Source organism: Harpia harpyja, chromosome Z (genome assembly GCF_026419915.1).
Source record: "Harpia harpyja isolate bHarHar1 chromosome Z, bHarHar1 primary haplotype, whole genome shotgun sequence".
NCBI classification, from domain to species: Eukaryota; Metazoa; Chordata; class Aves; order Accipitriformes; family Accipitridae; genus Harpia; species Harpia harpyja.
Genome location: NC_068969.1, coordinates 25,356,794 through 25,378,185, shown reverse-complemented (window position 1 = coordinate 25,378,185; position 21,392 = coordinate 25,356,794). Strand labels below are relative to the sequence as shown.

Genomic DNA, 21,392 nt, shown 5'->3' with positions numbered 1-21,392 from the left:
GGCCTGGACACTGGACAGATACAACGTGCTGCTTCTTCCCCTCCCCAGCTTGCTGGCATTCAGGGCTCTGGGATGGCTGCGAGCAGCCGTGCTGGCCTGGGGAGGAATGGCCCCTCCCTGACTAGGGAAGCGACCCTTGGGGTCAGCTCAGCCCTCCTGGGGTTTCTTTGCCAGGGGAGGAAATTTGCAAAGTTGTGGTGGGCAATACCAGCTCCACCGGGAAAGGTAGCAGGGCTATATTATGCCTCCATTGAGAGGAAGAGGGCGATCCAACCCTTGTCTGGGGGTTAGTGCTGCTGCCAGCCCGAAAACGGGGAGAAGGGCCCAGCCACAGGATGCCTGCGTTAACTTCATCGAGCCAGGAGCTAGTTTATGGGAGAGGGGAAAAAACAGCAGTCTGGAGCTGTCTGAAACTGCTCTGAGCAAGCGTGTTTTGCACGCGAGAGACCGTCCGTGACTTCCCTGCACTCAGACACCGCTTCCAGCAGCAGGTGCTGTCGGCTACGCAGGGATGCTCCGGGCCAGGGGAAAACGCCCGAGGCGAGACGAGGCGGGGCGGGGCTGGGGGGGGCTTCCCCGAACCTCGATCCCTGGGGGTTCCTAGGCTCGGGCGGTCGTGTGTCACGGGGGAATGGAGCGGGGGTGGGGGGAGGAGGAGGTGGAGATAAATGGATTGAAGAGGATGGATGGAGGGGGGGGAAAGGCTGGAGAGGAGGGAAAGATGGACGGGAGGAAAAGGATGAAGAGGGGGAAAAGGATGGAAGGGGAGAGGACGGATGGAGGGGATGGAAGGAGGGAGGGGGGATGGAAGAGATAGGGAGGGAGGGAGGGGAGAAGGCGGGAGGGGGAATGGAGGGAAGGGGACGAAGGAGGGTGCAAAGAGGGGCCAAGGGCGGCAGACAAGGAGCGGGGCACGCGAAAGGGGGACGAAGGACAGGGCGACCCGCCGCGCCTTTATGTTCGCGCCCTTGGGCATCCGTGCCGCGTCCCTCGCCCCCCCGCCCCCCCCCCGCCCGAGCCAGCGGGCGCGCTCGGCGGCGGGGGATGCCTGCGCGGAGCCGGCGCGCCCTGCCCAGCCCGGCCCCGCCCGGCCCAGCCCCGCGCGCCGCCGGCCGTGCGGGGCCCCGGCGCCGGCCGCCGCCACCGCCCCCCGACGGGCCGCGCGCGGGGCAGGGCGGAGGCGCGCCGAGCGCTGACCGCCCCCGAGCCGGCACCGCAGCCTGCCCAGCCTGCCGCTCCGGGTCCGGCTGCCCCGCCTGCGCTCCCATGCCCCCGGAGGGGCTGTAGGGCCGGGCGCGTCCGCGCGGGGCGAAGGCGGCGGCGGCCCCCCGGGACCATGGTCTGAGCGCCCGGGGCAGCCAGCAAGCAAAGTTGCGGTGGAAGATGAGCAACGCCGGTAAGTGCGCGGGCCCGCCGGGATGGCTCTCCGCCTCCGGACGTCTTTTCCCTGGGGCCGGCAAGCGCCGGGCGGGCTTCCTTCCTCCGGTACCGGCACCCTCCTTCCCTCGGGCCGGCACACCCCGCCTCCGGGGCCGATACCACCGGGACGGCACCCCCCCACCCCCACCCCCCCCGAACCCTCCGTCCGCGCACTGCTCCTCCGGGGCTTGCACCCCCGCCGCCCCGGCAACCCTCCTGCGGGGCCGGCAGCTCCTGGGCCGTGCCACCGGGGCTGGCGCTCTCCTCCAGGCACCCTCCGTCCAGGGCTGGCCCGGCGCTTCTCCCCGCCCCGGCAGGTGCTCACTGGCTCCCCGCGGGGCACCGCGCACCCCGGGGCTGTCCTGCCCCGTCGCTCGCCCCGCCGGGATGGGGACAAGCAGCAAGCCCGGGCGAGGCGGGGCGTTCCGGGGACAACCGCACTGGGAGATCGGGAGGGCTGCGCCTGCGGAGGGATGCGGCTCTGTACCTGCTCTGCCCTCGGACACGCTCAACCCTTCGCAAAGCCCCCGGGAATTTTGCTGTGACTTTCTTTCCGAAAGTGCGGTTTGGGGGGAGGTAATGGTTTTTGCTGAATTTTCTCTCCAAGGCAAGCCCAAAGCCTTCCTCCTTGCTTCTGTTAACTTCCCAGAATTTTTCCTTGATGTCAACTGGGAAGGTCAAAGAGACAGGATAAGAAGGGAACAGATATTAAAGACAAGACGTTCAACAGTTAAACAGTAAAAGAAGTCACTGGAAAATTGGGGCAAACTTTAAATTCTCCACCAACACTTTCTGATTTTCAGGGGTAAGGCATGTGTGTAAAAAAATATAACAATCCAGGAAATAATTATTACTAACTCTGGAGTTACTTAGAAAAATCTAATGCTGCATCTAGAATTAAAAAGGAACAGTCCCTTTGTGTTAGCCCTAAAATTTTCCACTGTGTTTCCTTGTTCCAGAAGGTGAATGTTGCTGGGCACCTGACTTGCATGGGTACATCATGAAGCCCAGAGATTTCACCGCTAGATACCTTGCCCTACAACTATCATGTGTTGGAAAACTGTGAATCATTGTTTGCCAAAGCACAGGAACATAGGATTGGAAAGGATCTTTTAGGTCAAACCCAGCCCTCTGCTGTTGTATCAGCATGTCATACCACTCCTCTGAGTTTAAAGCAAGAGGTTCTCTTTCCCCTTAGAGTGGGGAGTAAGACACTCTCCTACCCAAAAAGTGGTGACACTTCCATTCAATTTTCTGATCCTGTCTGGACTGGACTCTGTCCCTCCCAGGAGACAAACTCATTTGAAAGTTAAGTGAGCCAGCCAAAAATTGCTTTAGCCATGATGCTCCAACCTCTCTTTCTTCATCTCCCCGCTATTTAAAACAGACCGGCTCTAATCTGATCCTGTTGTCAGTGAAAGTGCAGTGTAAGGAATATCAGTTGTATCCATTCGTAAAGACTCACATTTTATTAGCAGTTTTCTTTTTCAGGAATGTAGGACTGAATGGGACTACCTTCATTACCAAAAGCAGTACCTGTTGTTACAGAACTCACGGTCATATTACTCCTTTTATTAATTAATCAAATTATATCTTAAACAAAAACTTTTTAGGTAGCTCTCCTGCTACTCCTCTCAGAAAACTGAGAACCTTTTATGATTGCTAGTTCTTCTAGTTTTTCAAACAGATTCATCGCCATTTATTCTTGTGATTACATTGTCCTTTTGCTTAAAAATAGTTCTTTTCCTCCTCTGGTGTTTACCTCCAGGTTGTATTTATAGAGTGCTCATATCCCTTCTCAGCCTTTGTTTTGTACATTCACACAATGCAAGGAATGTCTCTCCCACCAGTGCAAAGCAGAACTTCCTACTGAATCTGAAGGAGAGGGGTATTTGTTAACTGGCACAAGTCAGGGAACAGCATTAGCAATCTTTGTATTACAGTAAGTAATACATAGCACCAGTCAGCCCAGTTGTATGTGCAGGCATATATGGCAGCCTTGATCCCACAGAAGTTAAAATAACGACAGACAGAAAACAGGAAGGGAGATATGGATTATCCTCAGAGATGTAGAACTGATACGAAAAGAAAGATGCAGCAATCCACCCAAGGTCACAGGAAATCTGTGGTAAGAGACAAGAGGCAGTCCCCCATCTCCCAGCCTCATACATGGGACCTTCCAGCCTCTAAGTACTGATTTGTTTGCCAGGTGCTGAAATGATGCTGCCCATAGGAAGAATGTACAGATGTTAGACTCCAGATTGTTCAGAGGTGTAAGCAGACTATATATTCTTTCAGCTGCTACTGAAAGTGATATAGGAAAAGCTGCCATATGTACCTGTCAGAGAATTTTAACTGACATCTTCTTTGGCTTCTAGGAAGCAATATATGAAACAACAGGTGAATATAAGCTGTCTGCTGCAGTGTGAACTTCCTGTTGTGAAATCACAGCCAGATTGGAAACATCACAAACACTTACAGTTACATAAAAAGAAATATATGCCAGTAGTTTAAAACCAAGATTATTTAATTGTCATGTACATGTGGTTTTTCATAGTCAGGCCCCCCAGCCCTACCAGATTTGTATGTACAGTCTGCTAGAGACAGTGAAAATGCTGGAGAATTTTCAGGATCAAGATATTTTGGTGTTGAAATTCATCCTTTTCTGATTATATTGTCTTTAGATTTTTCCCCTTCCCCAGCAGTGTTTCTCTGTGGGATGTTATGCTGTTGTATTGTATTTACAGATGGTTGCAATAAAGTTATACAGTAAGAGAAATTTGTAAGCTATTGATCTGATATCCCAGAGTCACATGCATTGATCTAATCATAGAGGATGGATTCCAGTAACTGTACAGAACAGCATTTTATTTCTGCAGAGTGGCATGTGGTCTGACAGCCCAGCTGTTAATATTTCAATTAAGATTTGTAAGAAGACAAAATTCCCATGGGATAGTTACTAGTGACTATAGGTCTGTCTTCACACTGGTGGAGGCTTCTTGCTATATACAGAGTGCTTTTGATGACACATTTGAAGAACATATACTGATAAGAGAGGATAGATGTTTTTCAAAAGTATCAGGCTTATGCAGAAGCTGAAATACCATTTTCATAAATATCTGAGGCATTTAGGAGCCAGTGACCTGCTGGCTTTGAACAGGACCTCAGCTCTCAAGTGCCTAAAACCCCAATTCTCAGAAGACACTTAAGTATCTAATTCCTGTTCAAGTCAAAGTGGGAGCTGATACCTAATCTGGACTGAGGTCCCATTTGAAAGGAAGACTTGCACTCCTACGTCATTAGAAAATCCTAGTCTAATTACCTTTTCTACTTCAAGTGACTCCCATGCAACTGTTTTCATTTCTTATGTAACTTTTGTCATTTCAGACTTTTCTATGACAGTGTGAAGTGATGCATTTACATGCTGCAAAACAAAGAGAGCTACTATCGCAGTGAATATTGCAAAATTAATGACATCTCAGTTATTTACAGTACATCCTGAGGTCCTACCAGTGACAGCACTGGTGTTTTACGAGTTGAACCCCTCAAAGGGATTATACTTTCTTTGTAAATTATGCTACCTCATCTATTTAATCTCCAACATATTGAAGCATGTTATACAGCTTATGCTTGGTACTTAATTCAGAATGACATCAAAATGGCTTATCTACATAGGCAGCTTAAACACACCCTCACTGTCTGACTTGGACAGCTGGCAGAATTGTAATTACAGGTTGGAACCTACAGCTTCCTGTACTGAAAATGTAATAAATGAGTTTTAGGAGACTCTCTGCTTGGCTTGCCTTACATTCCTGGCAGCATTACTATAGTGGTTGGTGCCCATGTTCTGGCCAGGTCCAAAACCAGCTCTTCATCTGCAAAGAAGAGCTGTCCTTTTCACTTACAGTGAAGCTCCATGTGTTATTTTGATAGGAAGCTCTGTCTACCATTCTCTCAGAACAATTTCTTCTCTAAGAAGTAAGCACCATGGTCAAAATATAAACCCATGTATTAGACAAGCTGCAATAGACACAGGTACAGAATTTCCTCTCTGTCCTGCTTTGTAAGAACTTGGTGTCATTTTAGTAGCTGAGGTGTGGAAACTTCTACCTATGACTGTACAGTGCAGTCACACTGTTTCCATGAGTTTCTGGGTTTGTGCAGCACTTGACACACATGGCTTTTGTCAATGGTATGAACTCTTAGACAGCACTGTCATGCTGTGATGTGAGAGGGAGCATGAGCATGTTGGCTGCTCGTATAGGATAGGTTCTTTGTTGTTTCATGTCGTTGCCTAGTTCATAACATAGAAATGCTACCATGAAATAACTTCTATCCTTCCTGGTCCAAATAATTTTTATGTCTATAATAAGTGTCTTGACAAGTGACATGTAAATTAATTCCTACATTTACTGCTATTCTTAAGGTTGCTTACTCTCATTTCCTCAATAGTGGGACTTCGCTTGCCTCCAATGGGGAATTTGATCCCAGTCTTTGGAAGAAGTTACAGATTTGCTTGATAAAGGCAACTGTACAGATGCAAAGAGATACATTGATGTTTGTGTAGTATTTTAGTAGCGCATTCTGATTTAAGAGAAAAGCATTTAGATAACAGAATTAAAGTCTTAATTATTAATTAAAGGGTTAATTAGACAGAGGACTGGCTAACTGGCAGCGAATCTCTGCAGTAGTTATCTCTGTAACATTATCAAATGGTGGTATGCATAGTGCTGGGACCAGGATTATGTTGATACTGTCCAACGTTTTCCTTGGTAGGAAAGCAAATAGAAAAGTATCAGATGACAAAGTTCACTTTATAATGTAAAGACTGGTGAAAGGGTAATTAACAAAGTAGGCAGGGCAGTTATATCTGGATCATTAAGTTGGATCCATTCAAACAAATTACACTTAAGTCATATTATAAAGTTATCAGTGTAGAGACAATGAACAGGCCACAGAGTGTTGTGAACAGTTTAGAGGTCATAATGGACAAGCAAGTCAACCTGATACAGTAACAAGCTAATGGAGAATAGTGAGAACTGGGTCTAAGAAAGTACTGAACTCTGTAGACAGCATTATCAGTATCCACTGTGGAATTCTCCCCATAGCTCTGCCCCATGTATTTTATAGGGGCTATTGGAAAATTGGAAAAGGTTCAGAAAAAATCCAAAAGAAAAGACTTCAGGAAAGGCAAAATTGTCCAACTGCAATAATTAGTTCATTTGTTCAGTTTACCAAAAAGAAGAATGTACCAGGACATAGCTGTAGGGAAGTATATGTCTTCCCTAGAGAAATACTGAATAATAAAAGGGTCTTTAATCCAGTGGAAGAAACAATAACAAAATGCTGGAGATAGAAGCCAGGCAGCACTAACTGGAAATAAGGGCTTTATTTTAAAAGTGAGCAATTCATTACAGGAATAAGATAAGGATGATACTAAGGTATATAGTCCACCTTTAGCTGACTTCAGACCAAAGCCTTATAGAAGACAAGTTTTAACTTTATTCTGATATAGCTGAGTGAAATTATACAGCTCCTGATCAGAGCTGAACGAGACTTTCTGATACCCTTGTCTGGACATTCTCCCTCTACCTCCTGTTTTTCCATTGTGAATTTCAATCCCTTCTTCATGGGCAGAAGCAGTGCCAGACAGGACTTGTGTTCATTGGTTTCCACTGCGATTCTAGGTTTGGTGCAGTCTCATCCTACTGTTGCAATGTGGTCCCTCCACCTGGGTTGTCACTTCCATCCAAAAGCTTTGCAGGTCCCTGAACTATGCAGTGCATTTCTGTCCTCTGTCCTTAATGTCTCTCCCATTTTAGCATAGAATTAATGCCAAAGGCGTGAAGAAAACACAGGTCCACAAAAGTTTGTTCGTCAGAAAAAGCTACTTTCAGCATCTTAAGAGATTTCTGAACTGGATTATGGCACCAGTCAAGGCTGGAACTAGTATCTGCACTGTGGAGCTAAGTCGTTTCTTGGGTGACCATCAAAGACCATGGGCCTGGGACATGTCTACAAATATCCCCGCAAATGTGAAACCTCCATGTTTAATTAGGTCTTCACCCCCAAACCAGATGCTTGATGGGGGGTAGTGGTGTTGGTAGACATGGTCCCTTGTAAGCCTTAATTAAATTCTAGGCTAATTCCTAAATCGGGAGAACTTTTTAAAGTGGGTAGTTGCAGTGTTTCAGGCAATACCTCACTACAAAATGTTTATTGTTTCAAAGAAACACTTGAACAGTGGAGGCCATATGGGTTGATTGCCATTCCAGGAGAGCTGCTAGGCTACTGTTCACTGCTTAGAAACTTGGAGGGGACGAGGGTAATGTAATTTCATATGGGCCATGGCAGGAATGAAACCATGCTGAAATGCAGGTTTGCCTGAAGGAAGGTGGGTAAGGAGAGGAAGCGGTCCTTGTCAGTACAAGGAAGCATTGAACAATAAGGGGAGGAGCAGGCTAAAGAAATTCCTATTCCCCAAGAGTTTCCTTTTAAGCACAAGGTGGGTGTGTCTCCCTCCAACATAAAACACATCCTAAAATAAACATGCACAATTATTTGTGAACATACACATTCCTTACGGTGCAATGTTGTTTTGTGTCCATTTAGAAGTTACAGCCAGAAATTTTCAAGTGGCCCAGACAGCAAAGGAAGCAGAAATTGAAGCAGAATGAAATTGTTGTGATAAAAGGCAAACAGCAGTGCTTTCTTTTCAGCAATTGTTTGGGTTATTTTTTAAACAAACACTTGTACTCCTCCCACTACCTCCCCCCACCCCCCAAAAAAAGGAAAATAATTGTTTAAAAAGCCTCGTGAAAGGCAAGATCAACACACAGAGCAGTTAGAAAAAAAACTATGGAAGGAATCAGTTGTGACCAGTAGCTGGCACAAGTGGGTAACAGTAGGATATCACATTGCCTATTATTACCATACTATGAACAGGGTCCATTACCATAAGTTCTCTTCCACTAGCAGTGTTACTGAAGGTAGCAGAAGGAAAAACTCAAGATTACTTGATTCCTTTTGCTGTAGAAAATTATCACGGAGAGAAAGTGGGTAACTGTGTTTAAGCTTTTTTTTTTTTTTAACTTGATGTATGCATGGTTATTTTACATAGAGGAAACGAGTTCATTACATTATTTTATTTCAGATTTGTTTATGAGACAAAGCTTGGGAGATCCTGGCATTCTCTACAGTCCAGTCTTTTTCTCATTACTCAGTGTTTCAGTACAGACACCATGTCTGACAAGGACAAGGATGAGAATGCAGAGACTGTGCTCAAGCCTTGTCACATCCCAGGAATGGAGTAGATATATTTGTGTCCTACTCTTGGATAGACATTCCTAGGAAAAGCCAGACACTGCAGGAAGTGGCATAGTACCTCCAAAGTTATGTTTCTTCCTTGGAGTTAGCCCTAAAAATGCCTCATTATGGCGGTAAGTGGTCCATTACTGATTTCTGTTGGGAAAGGTGTGAGGACTTAGTTTTAGCTAATAAGAATTTCATGCATTTTGCTACCAGAAATTTAGTTTGGAGTGTTCAGTCATTGCAACAACTGATTTAAAAATGCAAAAAGTAGATCTCCCTGGGGAGCCAGGCTTATGAGATACTCAACCCACTTCTATTCCCTCCCTGTTTTTAACTGGCAACTGTTGTCAGCACTCTGCAGCCTTCAACTGCTGCAGACTTGCTGCTGGCTGCAACAGAAGTGATGGTACTTCAGCAACGGTGAAGTAAGTGTTTGGCACATAACGTTTCCAAAATAATCTGTAGGGAAAGATTAGCTACCCATTCTGTGATTTCAGTAATTAGACAGATGCCCTGCAGCTCAAAGCAGCAGTGGATACTGTGAAACAAGAGTACACACTACAGTACTGGAGAGTGGTGAATATGCAGTTCTCTCTCCCTCCTTTTCCACAAGTTGTTTTAAGCCTCCCACACATGAAGCTGGATCGGATAAAACCCCAGATACAGAATAATTCTTAATCAGCATATGCAATAAGGTGCCTGATTAGAAAAGACTTTTCATTCCTTCTGGGCTGAGCTGAGACCACTGACTCAGTTTTGAACTTAGATGAAATCTCTTTGGTGTCTCATAATTCTAGAAAGACTGTTTTCTGACTACATCAGAATGCCGAATTGTCAGCATCTTTCTAAGTATTGGGAGAAATTTCAGCAAGGTTAAGAAGATCCAAAGAAACAACCTCTTATATCTCCCGGAGTCTAACCAAATATGCCAGTATTAGTTCAATACAAATTACTCCAGTTGGACTAAGATAACAATAAGAAAAGTACCATGACACCAAATATCAGAACAATCAGAGAATCATTTTTAAGCAGTTTGCGTTCAGGATTACTTTTTTCTCAGTATGGTGCACAGCTGAATTTTAATTGTCTTCACTTCCACATGTCAAAAGTCTGCATTCCAAAATACTCAAAATATAACAGCACAGTAGCTACACTTCCTGAAACTTATACCATGATTTAGGATAGAATTTCGCATAGGACTCATGTCCCAAATGGTGTGTCTTGAGATGCTGTTGCCTTATTTCCTGTGTGTAGGGCATGAAGATTTTGCATAAAAAATTGTTCCTGTCTCTCTCATGGTGAAATAGTTTGTCCTGTGCTTTTTCTTACAATGGAGAGCTCCCCTTTTTCCACTAAAATGTGTTAATCAAAATTATAAAAAGAATTAGAGATTTCTGATTGATTAACCATGTAATTACCTACTGATGGCTAGGAAACATTAGTAAGAGCAAACCCCTTCTCTTTACTTATTACCATCTGTAACCATTTGGTGTGCTGGCTTCTTCACACCACATATTTCATCTTATCTAAAATCTCATGAGGGAGGATCCCTATTGTTGCCTATTTATGCAGCCTTTCAGCATTTCATTTAGTTATTTAAAGAATATTAATTTCAGGACCAAGACAGCTGGAAATGGCTGTGGCGTGTAAACTATACTGTGAGTAAAATGGCCATATATGACTTAATTCATATAGCTTCAATCTAGCTTATTGTCAGTCTGCTTGAATTCCCCTACACGCGTGTCAGCACTTCCACTAGAAATAGTTTAGAGACCCTGACTGGCCTTATTTTGCAAGATAATTCACTTTTTAAAAGTATATTTTGATGTTCAGAGAAGATTGTACCTGCAAGGGGTCCTGTCATTTACAGGAGGATGGAGGATCTTTTGACTAAAGAAAGGACTGAAAAAGCTGTACACTGAAAACTGAACTTAAGCTTAAACCAGTAACTCTCTTCATGTTTTGGGTTGAAGTATTTCATTCAGTGCATTATAGCTCAGCTGCATAATTAATGTAAAGTATTAGCCAAGCTTTTAGCAAACCATCTTATCCCTCATGATTATATTGTTTGACAAACAAAATGTAACTTCGTTATTTTGTTGTCATGGTAATGGCAGATGGGAAGACTGTGTGTCTGGGCACCAAGTGTTCACTTCAGTTTGGCTGGGTTGAGTTAAACCTTGATCTGTTGGTAGAACTAATTTTGTTCAGTGCTAAAGTTCTGCAAACTACATATTGAAATTAAAATCATTGCTACAAAGTGTTTGTACTGTGTTATAAGAACAGCTACTATGGCTGAAAGGCATTTCTTTCATTGCTGTGAAACACTTCAGCATCGATGAATCGAAGTGTTCATACTTAATCTTAGGGCAAACATATTTCTGGGGCAGAACCAAAAGGTCTCTAATGTCATTAGCACTTCTGAGTGTGGGAGGTGTTACCCATCTGTGGGTATCTGTGTATGATACATCCTTGGCTCTGCAGCTGTACATCTTTCCCCAGGTGTGCTAGGGCTGCATCTAGTTCAGTTCAGTTTTGACCTTAAACCGTGTTGCCTAGAATAGCTACAGTGCCACATAGAAGCACAGTGCATGTGCTTTGCTCCTTCGGTTCTCTTTTCAGAGCTGAGCCTTTTATTGGCCGGACTCCTTCTGCATTAGAATTCACTGGTCTAAGATAAAGTCTACTGTAGGATATGTTCTGCTGGCTTTAATAAGAAACCAAGATGACTAACATGGCTTTTCTCTCTTTTCTCCAGAAATCACAAAGCCACCACTAGCACCGAAACCAAAGATTATTGGTCATCTTTCTCCGGTAGCTGTCTCCAAATTTTCTCCTTCACTGCCAAGGGCTGATATTCTTCATAGCCCAAACTCTATGTCTAGGGGTCCCAAACCACCTATTGCTCCCAAGCCAAAATTCTCAGCTGACACTGAGGGCAAATCCAGTGTTTATACCAACAATAACTTAAATAAATGCTCAAATGGGAAACTGGTATGTCTTGATGGAGAGCTGTATGAAGGAAACCAATGCAATGCTGATTGCCCAGAATCTGAGGCAGAGAATGAATACATTGTAGTTCCTGAAGCTCAGCTGACCAGCAAAGACTGTAATGACTTGGAACATGATCATGATCAGAACCTAGACTGCTCTATGGAAAATGAAGTCTCAGAAACTCCAGAAGAGGTAGAGAAGGAAGAGGATAACATTGCTAATGATGAGGATACCAGTAATCGAGAAGTCACTGAAGATGAGCACCATAACTCTTCAGATATTGCTGAACCAGTGGAAGCAGACTCTGAAGAGTCAACCAGAGACTGTGACCAGTCCGAAGCACTTTGTGAGGAGTCCTCAGGTGCCCCTGATGGAGATAATGACGCTTCCAAGAATGTAGATGAAGATGAGGATGTTGTAGGTGATTGTAGTGAAACCAAAAACAAGGAGGAAACTTCTAACAACCTGGAACTGGTTAAGGACAATGGTGATTGTAAGACTGATTGTGATAACATTTTGAATAGACATGAGGAACTAATGGGTGATATCTGTAAAGATACCATTGTAATGCCACTACCTGCAGGTGAATCAATCCCAGGTTGTGAGAAGGCAGGGCAGGAGGAGGAGGAACTGCCTGAGATTTTAGAAAAGGGAGATGCATGTCTAGCACATGATGCTGACCACAATACACATGCAGAGTTTGATTTGAACATGGAAGGGGAGTTAGAAAATGATGACTGTGCAAGCCCTGACATGCTGCCTGATGAGGCCAGTGAAGAAACAGCACCTGGCTTAGAACCATGTGAAGATGAACCCAATGCTGAAAAAGGTTTAGGAGAGTCCATCCATCAAGCAGCAGCTGAAGAGAAGGAAGCAGACCCAGATGAGCACAATAATACAGACACAGGAAATGCCAGTGATGGCTGCCAGATCACTGAGAGGCGAGGTGAGGAGAAGACATCAGAGGTAGCCTGTGAAGCAAGGAAAGACACTGGGAAAGGAGAAGAAGAAACTGTGAATGCAGAGAATATGGATGATGGCTGTCAAATTGCTCCTTGTGAGAATGAATGTGGTGAGGAAATACCCATGGAACATTCAAATGAGAATCTTCAAACAGAAGGGACCTCTCCGGATGAAGACAGTGTGATCTCTGATAGTCTACCTAGTAGTCCAGGGATGGAGACAGAACTGGAAGATGTGACTGTTGAAGAGCATCGTGAAAGTGTTGTGGAAACCTCTAAGTCAGTTGAGCTGCAACTTGAAGACAATGAGGTGGAAGCAAACAGCCTCAGCAAGAGTGTCCCAAGTCCGCCTCAACAGGTCCCACTTGAGGAAGAGTTAGAAGTCTGTAAGCATGGCAAAATGAATGTAGAATGTGGGACCAAACATGTCTTGCATGAAAATCTAGCAGTCCCTGAAGTGGTCATTGTGCCTGAAGAATCAGAGGAAAGAGAAACTAGCAGTGATTCCCTAGATGACCCTTATGTGCTTCCTGCAGAAAATGAAATTGCTCATGATGGGCAGACTGATTTAGGAGCTGATCACAGTAAAAGGGATGAATTAGGCATGGATGGTGAAAACAACTTGCTGCCCATTGATCGTAAAAGCATTGTCACTAGAACACGGTCGCTTTCTGGGAAAATGCCAGGCTATGTCCCAGAAACAGTTCCAGAAGAAACTGGACCTGAAACTGATTTACTGTGTTGCCGCAATGGCTCTGGGACCAAAGATTTAAGCAACAGTTTATTTTCAGTGGAAGGAAAACCAATGCAAGCCAACAGGGCATTACCAACCAAGTCAAGACGTTTCATTTTATATCCTCGATCTTATTCTGTTGAAGGGAGAGAGATGCCTGTCTCTGTTTACAGAGAAAGTGATGGCTGTGTACTGGATGATGGTAGAATAAAAAGGACAGAAGACAACTTGTCTTTGCCTTGTGTCAATGGTTCCTCAGGTAGTTTTTCCCAGAGAAATCATCTTTCGTCATGTGGCATATCTACTCCATCCTCAGTTGTTGATATACCACCTCCTTTTGAACTTGCCTACATCACCAAAAAGCCAATCACTAAAAGTTCCCCTTCACTTTTGATAGAGAATGACTCAGCTGATAAGTATTCCAAGAAAAAGAAATCTTCCTTTAAGAGGTTCCTCACTCTAAAATTCAAGAAGAAAACTGAAAGTAAAGTCCATGTAGATGTTAATGTTTCCTCTTCAAGGTCCTCATCAGAGTCCAGCTATCATGGGCCTCCGAGGCTGATGGAGCTGGACAGGCGGAGCCTAAGTAGCTCACCTCAGCTAAAATCGCATGTGGGGAAGCTTCGTGCATCTGAGTCTCCTTCAGCTGTTCTTTTCTATAAGGATGGTAAAAGAAAAGGAACGCCCAAGTCATTCAGCAGGAGTGTGTCAAGGGTGGAGTCCTTCGAGGACCGGTCCAGACCTCCTTTCATGCCACTTCCATTAACGAAACCTAGGTCCATTTCTTTTCCCAATGCTGACACATCTGACTATGAGAACATTCCTGCTATGAGCTCTGACTATGAAAACATACAAATTCCTCCTCGAAGATCCACCAGAGCCGGAACTTTTACTGAGTTTTTTGAAGATCCCAGCAGGGCATTATCTGCTGCTAATGAGAATGACGGCTATGTGGATATGAGCAGCTTCACTGGCTTTGAGAACAAGCAGCAAACCACAGACCAGGAAACAGAAAGGTACTGTAATAAATTATTATGTAAGACCTGCTAGCCTTGGCCAAACAGGCAAGGCCTCCCCTGCTAGGTATCGTAGGCATATCCTCCATGTTGCTTGGCTTATACCCCCTCTCAGGAAATGTTTACAAGAAAGATTGGAAGACTACAAGATAAGCCTTTATCAGTGAAAAAAAAAAGACACCAAATTAACTCTTTACCTTGTAAATGTATACTAGCAAGTCCAGTGGATCTAGATCCTATGGTTTACAGATAAAACCAAAGAACATTTTAAAATATTTGGTTTATCCAATGGATCTAATTTTTTTGGCTTGGGGGGCCAGGGAGAGCTTGCTTTGTTCTTCAGTAAGAAAGGTTTCTGACTTCTTGACTGAATGAAAAGAGAGCCTATTTGCTGGAAGGGGTCCTGCTTCCTTTTTTCATTCCTGACAATTTCTCGAAGCAACAATATATATATAATTTATCTTGCAAAGTACATCAGTTAAGTATAGACAGAAAATCCTAAATCATGAACTAATCAGACTAGACAATTAATTTCAAAAGTTGTTTTAAAGCCTATCATTATGGCCCTTTGACAGAGTGACTGATTTATAAATGAATTAAATAGCTTTGTCTGAAATCATATGCATTGCTAACATTAATAACAATCTTTCATCCCATTCCATTAGATTATTTGCAAACAAGAAATGTCCTTTTCATAGTTACATAGGAACAATGCACTTAAAACCTTTGAATTTGAATTTGAATCTGTCGTCAGATTATAGCATACAATCAGTGGAGTGTAGAGATGTAAATAAGAAGAGTGTTTTCCATTAAGTTCATGTTAAACAGGTAATAAGAAAACAAGGTGCAAAGCAAATGAATGAAAAGGAGTATCTTTAATGCAGTTGCACTTTGTTAGAGCTGTGTGAAAAAGATAAACATCTTAAAAGCAAGGTTTTCATGTCCATTTTCATCCATCATTCTTCTTCTAAAGATTTAATACTCCTGTTTCTTTGCAACATTTTTTTTTTCTGGTCCTTTGCCCTGTCATTCTGAATGGATCAAAGCGTGGGTGTTTCACACATACCTCTTTCAATACTTCAGAGTTGGGAAGTAAAAGGACTTTTCTTTAACACCTCTGAATGAGTCTTGCAAACCATTTCTAAGACAAGAATGATGTACAGTGCTTTGTCTTTCTGAGAGAGGCGAGAATTGGTGCGGGTGAGGGAGGCGAGTATGACATGGGCAAAGCAACTGCATCAGTGCTTAAGCTGTGGATCCAAACATGCCTGAAGCTGAGGGGTCTGGGACACAGGCCTGTGGTTTAGCTCTTTGGAGATGTTGGCTGCCTACAGTGTTGGGAGCCCCAGTGGTGCTGACACTGGCACATGGTGGAGTACAGTGCAGCTTCACAATGCACACAGCCACAGCCCCAGAGCAGTGCTCAGCAGAAGCTGTGTTAGCAGGGCCTGACGGCCCATTAGTCACACTGCTTTCAAAGGTTTGCATTGCTCCCAGCACACTGATGTTTGCTCTTGGAAAAGCTGGCCAGTTCTTTGTGTCCGTGAAACGCCCCCCATTTTAGGTAGTTCTTGAAGAACCAAGTTAAAAATATTAAAACTACGTCAATTGCTGTGACTTGGGCCCATTTATGAACTTCCTGTGGAAGCCTGTTGTTTCAAAGGGAGAGCCAATCCAAACTGGTTCAGGAAGTCTCAAGGTCAAGGCGTGAACATAATTTTTCAGTCTGCTGCTTGTTGTGCATGCATTTTTTGCTGTTGGGGGAAAAATGAAGGCTAGGCTCCTGAACAACCCCTTTATCAAAATAACTGAGGTGGAGGGGAAGAGCACCAGGCAGACAGCAATATACATACATTGCTGCTGAGGTAGCTATTATTTGATGTATTTGTCAGGATGTTTTGGACAAAGACATGCCTGAAAAGCTTTGATGAAATGTAAATGGGTAATACACATCCAATGGCATAATATACTTGCAGAAACAGTGTATGGTCTAATCATAAAGCAAAGCAAATTGTACAAGTACATGTACATGAACCTATTTACACATGTGTACATGATGTATGGACATGGATGTTTTTTTTCCTGCTAAAGCGGTTCTGCCTAAAATATCTCTCAATGGATTTAAGCTTTCTAATATGAATACCTATCAAACACAGCTCTACCACAACTACACAGGGTTAAAAATTACTTTGAACTCCAGCCTGCTCATATCCTGAGGCTTATTTCAACCATTTGAGAGTACAAGTGCGTTGGATTAAACCCTTGCAATACGTGAGACTTGAGCCCGTGAACTTCTCTTTGGTGCATTCACCTGCAGAGCACTGGAATTTAGCATCTGCTGATACCTTATGGAATTGCAATGTTTTTTATGAATGGCCACGTACAAGTCTTTTATTACATTTCAGAGAACAGAATGTGAGAGTGCTATAAAAGATTATAATAATCTGGGAACCCCACTACTGTGTGTGATTGGGGAAAAGCAGGGCAGGAGGGGGGCTTACAGAAATTGACAGATGAGGAGATTCACTGTTTAATTTTCTTGCTTAAAAGGAAAGACCATGTGGAGTAGATTTAAACCAATAATTTCTAATTAGAAGCAATCGAGTTTATAGAAAAAGTCCAATAACGAAAATGTTCTAGAAATATATCTTTACTTAGAATTACCATTGCCAGAATAGAACTGGCAATATTGCTCCCTGAAGGGCAGTTATTGTGTATCCCCAAAGTTTAGCTATCTGGTATTAATAATTAAACTCTGATTCGGGTGTATGACAATATAGGTCATCATTAACCTTCTGTACAGTGTAGAAATAATGGGACATAAGTGGAACTGGACAAAATTCCCCTGATCTTTCCCCAGTCCACATAGCCTGAATCAGACTTGATTTTCATTTGCTTTTGAAAAGTCACTTTCTAGCCACCCCTCTTCTCTGAAGAGTTGCACTACAAAGTGCGAAGCAGCACAAACCAATTGTTCAGGCTGAAAGAAAGACAGCTGCGCCCCACCTCTGAGACAGTACAGTAACCTATAGCATTGCCTTGACCCTCAACAGCTGTAAGTTAGAGCAATTTCACCAAAGTTACTGACTAAACTTTCATCTGATTAAAGTCAGTTTCATTAAAGTATTCTGGCACATGTCTTAAAGAATAGCTTCACTAACCCAGCTTGACCTTCAGAGCATCAGCCATGCATATGGCAGTGTGATAAACCTCAAGGGGATGGGAAACAAATACCTCAAACACTCATTTCATAGTCTACCACAGTATCACTTCCAGTGCTTTTAGGAGAGATGGAGAGTGTCTTTTATCAGGGTTTAGATAAGGTCAGGAAGATGGCGTAGGTTGGGTGTTTTCAGAATTTCATTCCCCCTTTTTGGTTTCTACTTAGGAGTCCATAATTTGGATTTACCAGGTTTGCTAAGTCTCAATCCTTCTTTCTGCTAAGATGCTCAAAATCCAGAGAGGAAAGAAGATAGGGAGAAGACAGGACTAAAAGGAGTACACCTGCAATTCCACAGCTAATCCCACTGCAATGTTGAATATTCCTAAGAAATGAACTAAATGCCCATGTTGCTGTTACCTGTACATTCCTATATCTTTCTACATAAAATGGTCATTGATACATACTAGATGAAGCTCAGTCTGATTATTGTACTTAACCAACAGCAGGAGTTGCTCAGACTTTGACTCTCAAGTGAATTCTTGGGGGCCAGTGTGGGGATTCCAGTGCTCCGTGCAATTACACCAAGGTTCATGGTAATTCCTAGTAAGTCTCTAGAAGTGCAGTCTCATGCCTGTAAATTACTCCCAAGGCTCCGACTTTCCCCTGCTTTTCAAGACATATGACACCTATCTGATGCTTCTCAGCTTTAGTATGATTAAGAAAGCTGATCACCTCTTCAGCATCCTATTCCTTTGTAAATGTGTTTTATTCCCAAGGGATGTGCTTCTTCAAGAAGACGGAGAGAAAATTGTCTTCAGTAGAAAGTCAGGAAAAAGATGTGCTTTATGTGTCAAACAAGCCATACGTTTCCTTTAATTTGGCCAGACTGAAGCAGGAACACACAGGTGCTTAGAGACTGATACAACAGTGCCAGCATCTGAAGTGCTAGCATTGGAAAAGATGCCTCTTGGGTAAGCAGCTATGTTAAAAATTTTGTAAGCAATCCTCTTTGCGCATAGGCATCATCAGTCTGGGCTTCTGCCAGGCCCACACCAAGATCACATGGACTACGTCAGCACAGACCAATTCCAAAATGTATACCAAAATCATATTCTAGTTAGACAGCAATAGAACCACTGCCTATGGTTGATGGGCCATAGGGAATGCAAATCCCCCTCCCTTAAAAGGAGAAAAATGCAGTGGATGAGCAGTTACTTCCCCGTCCAGTGAGTATTTAGCTGTCCCCTTGCCTCACCACTGGATTTATTAACCTATGTTCTATCAAATTATGCCTCTCTGCTCCCTGTAGGTCATCAGTCACTGATTAGCTCCAAGACTGCAGCCAGGGACAGTCCGTATGACTGCCTATTCCCTACCCTTCTGTAACATATGCAAAAAAAAGCCTAACAAAAGCTGAGGATAATAAACATCTTAGAAAATGAATGCTCTGCCTAAAAATGGTCTGAGTAACATGCTACTCAGACCTTCATATGCCCTTAAGCTTAAGGTGAAATTTAAACCATTAGAGTGAATTTCCTCCAACATAGCACAACATGTCATACTCCTGGCTATCTCTACTCCTTCTAATGAGAAGTACATATGTTATATAAGAATAAATCATGAACTCTTAGAGAGGCACAGTGTGGTATCTAAGCACGGCATATGAAGGATAAAGTGAAAATCTAGCGATAATTATGTAATGGAAGCTTCAATATAAATAGTGCACACACCAAAATAGCAATGACCAAGAAAGGACAATCAGTGTTGTCATATTTAAAATAGTAAAAGAAATATACAGGAATATTATATATATTTTGTCATAATTGTGAATCAATGTCATTTATATAACCTCAAGGAAATTCACAGTGCTTTAATTTACATAAAAGACCAGCAAGTTTCCAAATAAAAAGAAGGTTCTTAGAAAACCCAATACAGCAATACTGCTAGGTTTGTCAAAGTGGCAGCATGTCAGAGGTGCTCAGATACTGCAGTGAAGGACAAACAGGCAAGCAGGCAAAGAGATGCTTATTTGGGGAGAAACACTCATGAGGTTAATAAATGTACCTGATATTATTTGAGAATAACTACTGAAAGAATCCATCAGCTCTTTATCAAAGGCTGAAGTGGAATTCAGCTCCACTCTTTATCTGCATCTCTAACATGTTTAAAAATTAGACAAGCACTTGCTGAACTGAGGCTCAGTAAGGATGCCAATTAACCTGCAAGGCTGTTATTTAATGCTCAGAGTAGAGAGGCACAACTTGAAAGTTTGATGCATAAAAGGGCAGAAGCAAATGTTCAGGACTGTTCTTCCTATGAAGTCCAGCAGAGTGAGCTGAATTAAACCTGCATGCAGCTGCACCCATTAAAGCAGGGGGAAGCTGAAGATGCCACCTCTTCATTTTTTTAAATTAGTTGAATCAATCGGATTTTCTTCATCAATTTATTCTCCCCACTCTCCTCCATTTTCTTTTTCTTTGAATTAATGAAGACATTTGAAATAATTTAACTTCTAAAGTAGGTCAAATAATACCCGCACTACAGAGTTAATCCCCAAGCATGATATGACTGAAGCCTGCAAGAGTGTCTGCCTTCAAATGATTGCCATTGATCATAGCCTTTGTATACTTTCCTCATTGCCAAAAAGTTCTGGAGATAAGTATTTTGTAAGGTTGTGGCTCACATATTCAATCTGTCATTCAAGAAAAATGTAGCTGTAACTGTGGTTCATAAAACAACTCTGTTCTCCCATTAGAAAAGAAACCAGAACTGTTTCTAAAAGGGTGGTTTTACTGCCAGTTCAAATTCACACAGTTAAACTCATTCCAAGAGTATGAGAGAGCTGGAAAGGTTTCTGTAAAGGGTATTAGAAGAGTTTAGGAACTCTCTTCACAATTGGTTAGAGATCCCTTTCATTCAAATATTAATCAGACAATCAAAAAAGACTTCAAAGGATTTTACAAAAGATGGCTGAATTTAGAGTCCGGCCCTACAGATCTCTATTGCTTGTAAGCAGAAAGCACTTTTTTAATAATAAATGTCATTACCATTCTTTTCCTTTAAAGACTTTTACCCTTTAATAAGAGGGTAAGTAGGCAAAACCTTCCTCCCCTCTAGTGATCACTGGACCCATGTGCTGTAGTCACAGAGACGTGTGTTTGTAAAAGCCTATGTAAGAAAATGGGTGAGAAAGAAAAAGTGCATAGAGTAAAAGACGAGATAGTATGCATGTTAGAGAATTAATTGTAGACGTCATGCCGTCCAGTGTCTATGGCTGAACTACGTAGCACTCAAAAGTCCTTAAATACAAAACACAGTCTGCTTGGAAGGTTATTGTCATTAAAACATGAACATAGAGATGCTAATTCCCTGCTACTTTGAATGCAGTTAAGAATAGCTGAGCTTGGCCCTTCAAACGGTCATTCTTCCATAGACAGTTCAAGTTTGGACAGTCAGTGGAGCTGATGCTGGGGGTGCAGATTTTGCCTGTGGTTCTGTCAGGAACATTGTGTGCAACTCTGGAGCATGGAATCAAGTTTTTTGACAGGTTTCAGTGAATGCATCTTGCCAAATGCAAAAACATCTTCCTGCTACTCTGTCTCTTGGGGTTTATATTGCGTTTGGAAGGAAGTCCCAATTTGTGACCTGATTTAAGTAATGCAAATGGCAAGAGGTAAAACAGTCAGATACAGTGATTTGACCAAAGGTCATTGACCAAGTAAGGACTTTTCAGTGTCTTCAGCGAGAAAGCAGGTAGATGTGCCCTCTGCAGTTGACAATGCTGCTTTCCCAAG

General features: G+C 43.0%; 1 protein-coding gene across 4 annotated transcripts in view; it reads left to right on the top strand.

The window, feature by feature from the left end:
- The first annotated feature begins 392 nt into the window (after window positions 1–392).
- Window positions 393–21,392, top strand: part of FGD5 (FYVE, RhoGEF and PH domain containing 5) — a 117,079-nt gene continuing 96,079 nt past the window's right edge. For 3 of the 4 annotated variants that reach the window (XM_052776686.1, XM_052776688.1, XM_052776685.1), the window contains exons 1-2: window positions 1,175–1,396; window positions 11,489–14,435. In XM_052776686.1, coding sequence (XP_052632646.1) covers window positions 1,384–1,396; window positions 11,489–14,435 — 2,960 coding nt within the window. In that variant the 5' untranslated portion in view covers window positions 1,175–1,383. Of the gene's footprint in view, window positions 492–1,174; window positions 1,397–11,488; window positions 14,436–21,392 lie in introns of those variants that run through there. The other variant, XM_052776689.1, reaches the window with a different exon arrangement.